The sequence below is a fragment of the Phalacrocorax carbo genome, chromosome 19 (assembly GCF_963921805.1).
Source record: "Phalacrocorax carbo chromosome 19, bPhaCar2.1, whole genome shotgun sequence".
Classification (NCBI taxonomy): Eukaryota; Metazoa; Chordata; class Aves; order Suliformes; family Phalacrocoracidae; genus Phalacrocorax; species Phalacrocorax carbo.
This window is the reverse complement of record NC_087531.1, coordinates 63,213-73,794: the sequence shown is the minus strand read 5'-3', so window position 1 is coordinate 73,794 and position 10,582 is coordinate 63,213. Positions and strand designations below refer to the sequence as shown.

At 58.0% G+C, this 10,582-nt stretch overlaps 1 protein-coding gene across 1 annotated transcript; it reads left to right on the top strand.

Annotated features, from left to right (window-relative positions):
* Nucleotides 1-4,343: 4,343 nt before the first annotated feature.
* LOC135316447 (la-related protein 6-like) lies at nt 4,344-6,859 on the top strand. Its single transcript, XM_064469895.1, has 4 exons — nt 4,344-4,510; nt 4,797-5,007; nt 5,531-6,098; nt 6,675-6,859. The coding sequence occupies exons 1-4, from the start codon at nt 4,344-4,346 to the stop codon at nt 6,857-6,859; spliced, it is 1,131 nt and encodes a 376-aa protein (XP_064325965.1).
* The last annotated feature ends 3,723 nt before the right edge of the window (nt 6,860-10,582 follow it).

Sequence of the window (10,582 nt, the reverse complement as noted above, 5' to 3'; positions counted from 1 at the left end):
CTTTGAGTTGCTGGACCTCTTGGGATAGTTTCTCCACAGCAGAGGCGAGCGAGGAAGAGAGATTTGTTTCATAATCCCGGAGTCTATCAATCGCCTCCGCCACCGTTGGTGTCTCGTCACCTTTCCAGGACATCACTGCCAATGACTTTGCATGCGAAGGTGGTGCGCTCCGTACAAACTTGCGCCATGTGGGTCGTGTGCACTCGGCTTCATCTGGATCTTTGGAGGACCGTTGATCGTCCAGGTCACCATAAATCACCTCAAACACAGCTAATTCCCTTAGATACTGGATGCCTTTCTCCACAGTTGTCCATTTTCCTGGGCGATATGTAACATCTTCTTTAAAGGGATACCTTTCCTTCACTCCGGGCAGGAGTCACCTCCAGAGGCTGAGGGCTTGTGGCTTTTTCCCAGTTGCTTTGTCAACGCCCCCTTCCCCAGAAAGGGATCCCAGTTGTCTGGCTTCTTTTCCCTCTAGTTCCAGGCTACTGGCCCCTTTATCCCAGCATCGGAGCAGCCAGGTGACAATGTGCTCACCTCAACGATGGCTATAACCTTTTCGCATATCTCGCAACTGGCTGAAGGACAGGGATCGGGTGGTCTCTATTTCATTTACGACTTCTTCCTCCTCTCCCCGTGATGGCCCTGGTTCTTCATCATCCCGTTTTAAACGAGTTGATGTCCGCTTCCAATATTTCACCTTGTGTATGGGGGCAACTGATACTGGTACGGGTTGATTCTCTGAGCCAGCTCCGGTACTTGTCGTGGGGGTTTGAGTGGCTGCAGTGCCTGTCCTCAGGGCTGGAGTGACTACAGTGCCAGTCACTTTGCATTTCAACCCAGAGACATTCTCTTCCCCCTGGGGGCTCTGACTACTGTTGGGCAGGGCTCGGCATGCATGGGCCAGGCCCCAGCACCTTGCAGTTATCTGTGTCTCTCTGGAGTTCCCAGCGTAACAACATACTTTCTCCAAATATTCCACTAGTTTTTTAGGATTCTGCACTTGCTCGGGGATGAAACTCCAAAACACTGGGGGTGCCCATTGCCCGAGGTATTTGCCCATGCTATCCCACACGCCCTGCCACTCGTAACTATCAAGCCTTGGGGCAGATTTCTGGGTGATATTCTTCAGTTGCTTAATCCAAACCAAAACAACATGCCCAAAAACTAACAATAAGTGCATCTTAACCACCCAAGGATGTTCAAGATACAAAAACGTTGTTGTAACAAAGGCACAGACATCATAGCACAAAGTTGCAAAGGTGCGGTTCTGTATTTCCTCCATATAAAATCTCTCCGAGGAGGAGGTATAATTGCTAATGGCCTCAACAAGGTGGTATCCGAAGTACAGTAACCGTTTCAGCAAAAAACACCCAAATACCAGATAAAGCTGAAAATGAATGTTTGTGTAAGAAATCTCATAGGAAAAGGTTAGTAATCACAGCAGAGCACAGCAGACTAAACAAACCAACACCGATCTTTAACACCAACTGCAAAAAGAACAACATGGTGCTGTGACCAGCAGCTGTTATTATCTCCAACCCTTGAGCCCCACGTTGGGCGCCAAAAACACTGTCATGGTTTAGCCGGCAGCTCAGCCCCACACAGTCGCTCGCTCACTGCCCCACCGGTAGATGGGGGAGAGAATCAGAAGGGTAACGCTCGTGGGTTGGGATAAGAACAGTTTAATAATTAAAATTACAAGAAACAACAACAGAAATGCAATGTAAAGGAGAACAACGAGAGGCGCAAAACCCCGGGGGAGGAGGGAAGGGAGGGGAGAGGGGGAACGAACCGCTGAAACGAACCGCACGTGCCGCAGCCGCTCACCACCCACTGACCCAACGCCGTGCCGCTCCCGAGCCGCCAACTGCTCCCCCTTCATATACTGCTCCTGGTGTCACATGGTATGGCATGTACATGCCGTTGGCCAGTCAGGGTCAGCCACCCCCACCATGGCCCTGCCCCTCCCAGCCCCCCGCCCCACGGCAGAGCTCAGAAAGCTGGAAGGGTAGCCGACCCTCCACAGTGAGAGAATTAACCCCTTCTCAGCCAAAACCAGCACAAGGGGCAATATGCCCGTTACACCAAAGTTCACGGAGGGGAGAAGCGTCTGAAAGGTCAGGCTGCTGCTCTGCACGGGGCCACAAGAAGCATTTTCTAATTATGCTTCCAGACTAGGTGTGGAGGATGGGAGCAGCGAGACAGGGATGTGCCGGCTGACAGGTCATTCCTGCTCTCACCCCTTGGGAAGGGGAAGATTTACCGTCAGCCTCTCCCTCTGTGTCCTTGCTCGCTTCACTCCCCCTCTGGATTATCCCGTCTTGCGGGGACGGCTGGACCGGCCTGAACCTCCCTTCGGATACCAGCTCTCAGGGCTGGAACGAGGGCCTTATTTCCCCCTGGGGAGCAGAGCAGCCCCTCCTGACCCCGAGCGTAGCCGGCTGCAGGTGGAAAGCGAAGCGCAGCTCAGAATGCTGCCGTTAGAACGCGCCCACGGCCCCGTTCGGCTCGCTGCTGGCTCCACCGCCCCTCCCCGGGGGGCAAATCCCTGCAGGGACTCCGTCGCGAGCGTTGCTGCGGGGCTGGGCTGGCAGGCCGGGGAGCTGCCGGGCTCGGCAATGGGAGCCCAGCGAAGGGCGGGGGAAGCGGGGCTGCCTGCGCGGCCCCTTGCTGCCTGCCAGGGACAGGCCGTGCCCGCGCGTGGGCAAAGGCTGGTTGGCAGCAGCAGGTACTTCCAGTCTAGAGGCAGCGTAGATGGGGGGGGGAGGGTGGAGTTCGGCCCTGTAGTGTCCTGCCACCCTTTGCAAGTTCAGGTGAGGTGTGCCCTCGTTGCCCCCTGCCACCAAGTGCCACCACCCTTCAGGGACCGTGGCTGTTGCCAGCTCCCCTGCCAGGCAGGCCACCTCTCACCCCAGGACATTCTCTTCCACCCACCATCTCACCGACACACGCTTCCCAACCAGCAGAGAGGGGCAGGAGGTGGTACGGGGGTGACAGCAAGTGCACCGCCCCCAGGGAAAACGGGGGGCTTGTGACACCCCAGAAGAGGTTCAGCATTGCCGGTCCCCAGGACTCATCCCAGAAGGACGAGCTTTGAGCCGGAGAGTGCGGCACAGCCCGGGGATTCATCGGCAGCAGCCCTGCATGGCTGGGGCAGGGTGTTTGGGCAGGGGAGACTGCAGTGCTGCAGCCGGGGACCAGGCTGCCCGCATGGGAGGTGCTGCCAGTCTGGTGACAGGTTGTTCTGAGAGCTCAGGGTGGACGCGTGGCGAGCCCTTGGCTGGTCCTTGTGGCCACAGGGCACAGAGCAACATCGGCTAAACTCCATGCCTGCACAGATGGGCAGCTCCGGTTCTCGGCCGCCTGGGCAGCCCACCGTGCCCTGGCATCGCCCCCGGCCTGGCACGGCCACCCTGCCTGCCCAAGCCCCCGCTGCTCTGACAGCCGTGTCCCCATCTCCACGCTGCCCATGGTGGCGGGTCAAGCATCAAGGATGAGTTTCATCCCGGGCCTCCTTCCCCATCTCATACTGAAGCTATGGGCCATCCTGCCCCACAGTGTCACCCCCTCCCAGGGGGCCTGTGCCCTTCCCTGGGCTTCAGCCCATTCTTGGGGCTCTTCTGCTCCCTCTCCTTGGGATGAGGAATAGTGCTGCAGGAAGAAAGACCTTTGCCTGTCACTCTGGCAGCACCAGGAGCCCAAAGAGTTCCCCGTGACTCAACCCTCCTTCCACCTCCATGTCACTGTTACTGTCTCTGCACAAGACAGAGAAACTGAGGCACAGATCAAGATGCCTCATGGCAGCAGTTCACCACCCTGCTGGGCACCACCGGGCACCACTGGGTACCGGTACCGGTACCAGTGGCTCTGCCCCTCCCCTGCCCACCTGGCCTGGCTTAGCAATCATGGCTGCTCCCGGGGCTGAGCTGGGGCTGTTTAACCAGCAGACAGGTTTCACCTGGAGCCTGGTGGGTCTCAGAGGGGGCAGGCCCATAACTGCCTGCTGGAGCTCATTCTGAGTGGCTGCCTTTATAAGCCAGCAGCTTGGGTGCTCTAAGGGTTTTACCTTTCTTCATTTCACTTTGTCTTTTAGGAGCCTTAGTTTGGAGGAGGGGAGGTTTGGGGCCTGCTGCTTGCAGGTCTCTAGGAGGTAAAGCCAGCTCTCTCTGCCTTTCTCAGCACTGCTAAGCAGGTAAGGGCACAGCAACGAGCTGCCTCTGCTTCCCCCATCCCTGGGCTGGGGGCTGCAGCCCAGAGCAGGGCTCTGCCCTGGGGCTGGCTGCAGTTGGGAAGCCTCCTACCACTGTGCTTCTCCTTTGTAATGTCCCAGGTGAAGGACAATGTCATTGGGTAGTTCCGGGGTGGCCTCAGGGCTCGGTTCCCAGCCCAGCTGCAGCACCCCTCAGCTGGAACAAAGGAGTTCCTTCCCGGCGTGGCATCTCCTTCCACTGCAGAGCCGCTCGCTCGCCCTGCTCAGCCAGGAGGACTTCTTAAGAAGCTTCAACGGGTACGTGGCCGCTGGGATGAGTGGGGGGGCTGAGCCCTGCTCTTGCCTCGTGTTTGTCCCCAAGGGAATGTGTCCCTTGTCTGGGATGGATTGGGGTTCACGGTCTGGCACTGGTGCTCCCAGCATCGGGAGGCACGCGGGGTGCAGGCTGGCGTTGCTCCCCTGTAGCTGATGGCCCTGGGTCTCTGTGGTGTCTCTGCCGTCTGCACTGTTGTAGCTGAGACCAGGCAGTGCTGTGCGTCCTAAAGGCCACCAGCTCACACCCCTGTCTCTGCTGCTCTGCCAGGAGCTTCTCTGATGTAAGCGATGTCTGTGGGGCTGATCTGTTGGACTGCAGCTCCTCCACCCCCGACCCGCAGCTGGTCCGCAGGATTGTGTCCCAGGTGGAGTTCTACTTTTCTGATGAGAACCTGTCCAAGGATGCTTTCCTTCTGAAACATGTCCAAAAGAAGAAGATGGGCTTTGTCAGCATCAAACTGCTGACATCCTTCAAGAAGGTAGGCAGTCCATGGCACCTGCCAGCCGGGGTGGGAAAGGGCCTTTGGGTGGAGGGTGTCTGGGTGTGCTCTGTCTGTCTCTGGAGGGGTGTGTGGGGAGGTCCAGGCTCCCCTCAGGCTGTCTGTGTCCCAGGGAAGTGCTGGTGGTGCAGAGCTGGGCTCTGCTCCCTGCCCTCAATGTGCTGCAGCAGTTCTGCAACCAGGGAGGGTGGCTGGGGAAGCAGTGAACAGTCCTCAGGGCTGGATTTGCCTCTTCTGCCGGTTGTCCCCCCGCGCTGCTTTGGGAGAGACCATCCCTTAACCGAAAAAGCGCAGTGAGGTGCTGGTGGTGTGAGGTACTGGGAAGCGGCAGCTTGTTGCTGCAATCCAGGGGCACTGGAGACCACCTGCTGCAGACCCGCATCTGCTCATGTGAAAGGGGGATGGTGCCTTGCCGTGACTTCAGCCTGCCTGGATGATGGATTGAGGGTGGTCCCTGCCTGGGGACGCTCATGGGGACGCAGTGGCTCCCTTTCTCCCACAGGTGAAATACCTGACGCGTGACTGGCGGCTCACACGCTACGCCCTGCAGTTCTCGGAGCTGCTGGAAGTGAACAAGGAGGGCACCAAAGTGAGGCGGCGGGTCCCCCTGCCCGAGTCCCTGCGGAGCTTCTCCCCCAGCAAACTGCTGCTGGCCTGGGAGCTGCTGCCGGTCCAGAATAACTTCATCGAGACCATCGTGAGTATGTTCAGCCCCTTTGGTGCCATTGTATCCATCCACATCCTGCGGCCGGGCCGCAAGCTGCCCTCGCATGTGCGGAAATACACGTCGCTCTTCCCCGAGCTGCTGAGAAAGCGCTGTGCCCTGGTGGAGTATGATAGGCTGGGGAGCGCCCGCAGGGCCTTTGAGCACCTCGGCCGCCGAAGCCACCGGTGCGGTGAGAGCATCAGGGTGGTCTGGCTCTGCTGGAAGGTCTCCAAGAAGGAACCTCAGAACAAGAGGGAGGTGGCGAAGAAGCTGGGCCACCACTGGGATTGGAAGGTGCAGGCGGCGGCCACCATCTTCCCCTATGGCATTGGGGGCTCCCTGCTCTACCGCTCTCTGGAGTCCGGCAATGCTCCAGTGTCACTGTCTCTGCTCCTGAACACGGACCCCTCGGCACCCACCTGCCCATGCAGCGCCTTCCAGCCCAGGGACTTTAGCAACACCTTTACAAGATCGCTCCTCACCAGGACAGTCTTCCCCCCACTCGGGATGGGCTTGGGCACCGGTGGCTGCCACTGCTTCCGCTCCAGCACGGAGCGGCCCCACGGCTGCGGCTGGGGGAGCGGAGCGGGGTGGATACCTGGGCACCCTGGGGCAGCAGGCCTGCTCTGCATGCCACACCTCCTCCCAGAAATTCCCTGGCAGGAAATCGGGTGCCTGAGCCCCTTGGCCTGCGGGGTGGGGTGCTTCGCCTCCCAATGTTCCTGATGGCACCAAGGGCTTCAGCAGCAGCATGGGGAGAGGAAAGCTCACCCTCCGGCACTGAGGCTCATCTACCTTTGGGTTTGGGGATTTTTCTTTCTTTTTGTTTCCACTTCACTCGATCAGAATAACTCTGTGTGAGCCCTGAGAGCTGCGGGCAGTGGTGGTGCAGCTGGTGCAGGGGACGGTAGTTATCGGTTGATGACGATGCTCGGAGCAGGTCAGCATGTGAGACGAGATGCTGAGCAGCAGCGACCCCGGGAGCTGCGCCATACCATGCTGGTGGCACCGAGAGCGCCCCTGTGCAGGCTCCAGAGGGGCTCCCAGCACCCCAGCGGCATCACTGAGACTGCTCAAAGGAAGGGGCTTATCCCCTACGACTGCCGGTGCTGGGGGCTGCTCTGACGGGACCTCACCCCGCACCTTCTGCAAGCCCTACCCGCAAAGCTGAGGTGGCTCCCCGAAGTCGTCGTTGGCTGCACTGGCCCACGTTGTGGATCTCGGATGGGAAATAGGCAATAAAGAGGGATGAATCTTCCAGGCACTTTCTGGCTGCTGCAGTGAGGTTTTTAATTATTCCCAAACCCTCTCACCCCCAAACCTCCCCCCATCCTATTTGGTGTTGCAGCTGCCCACGGTGGAGGCAGAGAAGGGGAGGGGGTTCCCTGGCTGGCCTGCAGCTCCCTCCCTCGCCATTCTGGGGGTGATTTGGGTTATTTTGGTGGGTGAGGGAGGCAAAGCCGGTCTCTGGAGCTGAGTGAGGTGGGAGTGAGGAAGGGTGTGATTGTCTTGATTGGCTTTGAGGGCCTTTGCAGCGAGCCCTGTCCCTGCTGGAGGGGACACTGGTCGTGCTCAAGACGGAGGCCTCACAGGCCTTGTTGGGGCGTGTCTGTGCCCTCCCCAGCCCCCGAGCCGTGTCCCTGTCCCAGGGGCCCCGTGCTGCTTTCTGCGTGGGGCTGTGTCCGTGAGTCCTGCAAGGAGCTGTCTGTCGTGGCTCCCCCACCAAAGGGCTGCTTTGCCTGGGGAAGCCTGTGTCCGTGCTCTCCCCTGCCATTGCCTGCCCTGTGGGCACTGAGTCAGCCCTGGCTGTGTCTTGGTGCCCTTTGGGGCTCAGCAGGGCTTCTGTAGCCCTTGGGTGCCCTTTCCCGGTGGCCCCTGTGCTCCCTCCCCGTCCCACGCAGGCACACAGACATTTGCAGGAACAGCTTTTCATGGAAACAGAAACCAACACAGCAGATACCAGCAAACCTACGACATCCCCTCCTGCCCAACCAACCCTGAAAGCACACCACCCCTACTCCCCCCATCTCCTCCACATCCCTGCCGTACCCCCACTGCCACCCACCAACACCGCCCTGCCACTCCCCCAATACCTCGTCTCCCCTCCCTCCCACCTGATCGGGTGGAAGGTGTCCCTGCTCATGGCAGCGGGGGTTCTGGGATGTACTGGTACGGAACTGGAATGTACTGTGACGTATTGGGAGGGAAGTGGGAGTGAACTGGGACATCCCAGTTCCCTCCCAGTACATCCCAGTTCCCTCCTAGTATATCCCAGTTCCCTCCCAGTCCATTCCATTTCCATCCAGTCCATCCCAGTACATCCCAGTTCCCTCCCAGTACATCGCAGTACATCCCAGTTTCCTCACAGTACATCCCAGTTCCCTCCCAGTTCCCTCCCAGTATATCCCAGTAGATCCTGGTACTTCCCAATTTCCTCCCAGTTCCACCCACTACATCCAAGTCCAAGCCTGTACATCCTACTTCCTACACGGTACATGCCAGGCCATCCCAGCACATTGTAGTGCCTCCCAGTACATCCCAGTTCCCTCCCAGTACTGGGAGGGACCTGGTATGTACTGGGAGGGAGCTGGGATGTACTGGGAGGGAACTGGGATGTACTGGGATGTACTGGGATGTACTGGGATGTAGTGGGAGGAAACTGGGATATACTGGGAGGCAGTGGGAGGGAAGTGGGAGTGAACTGGCACATCCCAGTTCCCTCCCAGTACATCCCAGTTCCCTCCCACTACATCCCAGTACATCCCCGTTCCCTCCCAGTATATCCCAGTTCCCTCCCAGTCCATTCCAGTTCCCTCCAGTACATCCCAGTTCCCTCCCAGTCCATTCCATTTCCATCCAGTCCATCCCAGTACATCCCAGTTCCCTCCCAGTACATCGCAGTACATCCCAGTTTCCTCACAGTACATCCCAGTTCCCTCCCAGTTCCCTCCCAGTATATCCCAGTAGATCCTGGTACTTCCCAATTTCCTCCCACTTCCACCCACTACATCCAAGTCCAAGCCTGTACATCCTACTTCCTACACGGTACATGCCAGGCCATCCCAGCACATTGTAGTGCCTCCCAGTACATACCAGTTCCCTCCCAGTACATCCCAGTTCCCTCCCACTACATCCCAGTACATCCCCGTTCCCTCCCAGTCCATTCCATTTCCATCCAGTCCATCCCAGTACATCCCAGTTCCCTCCCAGTACATCGCAGTACATCCCAGTTTCCTCACAGTACATCCCAGTTCCCTCCCAGTTCCCTCCCAGTATATCCCAGTAGATCCTGGTACCTCCCAATTTCCTCCCAGTTCCACCCACTACATCCAAGTCCAAGCCTGTACATCCTACTTCCTACACGGTACATGCCAGGCCATCCCAGCACATTGTAGTGCCTCCCAGTACATCCCAGTTCCCTCCCAGTACTGGGAGGGACCTGGTATGTACTGGGAGGGACCTGGGATGTACTGGGAGGGAACTGGGATGTACTGGGATGTAATGGGAGGGAACTGGGATGTATTGGGAGGCACAGGGAAAGAAGTGGGAGTGAACCGGGAGGGAATTGGGATGTACGGGGATGAACTGTGAGGGAACTGGCATGTACTGGGATGGAACGGGGATGTAGTGGGATGTCCTGGGAAGGAACTGGAGTGTACTGGGATGTACTGGGATGTAGTGGGAGGAAACTGGGATGTACTGGGATGTACTGGGATGTAGTGGGAGGAAACTGGGATATACTGGGAGGCAGTGGGAGGGAAGTGGGAGTGAACTGGCACAACCCAGTTCCCTCCCAGTACATCCCAGTTCCCTCCCACTACATCCCAGTACATCCCAGTTCCCTCCCAGTATATCCCAGTTCCCTCCCTGTCCATTCCAGTTCCCTCCAGTACATCCCAGTACATCCCAGTACTATCCAGTTCCCTCCCAGTACATCCCATATCCCTCCCAGTCCATCCCAGGACATCCCAGTTTCCTCCCACTACATCCCAATTTACTCCCAGTTCCTCCCAGTTCCACCCTCTACATCCAAGTCCAAGCCTGTACATCCTAGTTCCTCCACAGCACATCCCAGGCCATCCCAGCACATTGTAGTGCCTCCCAGTACATCCCAGTTCCCTCCCAGTACTGGGAGGGAACTGGGATGTACTGGGAGGGACCTGGGATGTACTGGGAGGGAACTGGGATGTACTGGGATGTACTGGGAGGGAACTGGGATGTATTGGGAGGCACAGGGAAAGAAGTGGGAGTGAACCGGGAGGGAATTGGGATGTACGGGGATGAACTGTAAGGGGACTGGCATGTACTGGGATGGAACGGGGATGTAGTGGGATGTCCTGGGAAGGAACTGGAGTGTACTGGGATGTACTGGGATGTAGTGGGAGGGAACTGGGATGTACTGGGATGTACTGGGATGTAGTGGGAGGAAACTGGGGTATACTGGGAGACAGTGGGAGGGAAGTGGGAGTGAACTGGCACATCCCAGTTCCCTCCCAGTACATCCCAGTTCCCTCCCACTACATCCCAGTACATCCCAGTTCCCTCCCAGTATATCCCAATTCCCTCCCAGTCCAATCCAGTTCCCTACAGTACATCCCAGTTCCCTCCCAGTCCATTCCATTTCCATCCAGTACATCCCAGTACATCCCAGTTCCCTCCCAGTACATCGCAGTACATCCCAGTTTCCTCACAGTACATCCCAGTTCCCTCCCAGTTCCCTCCCAGTATATCCCAGTAGATCCTGGTACTTCCCAATTTCCTCCCAGTTCCACCTAGTACATCCAAGTCCAAGCCTGTACATCCTACTTCCTACACGGTACATGCCAGGCCATCCCAGCACATTGTAGT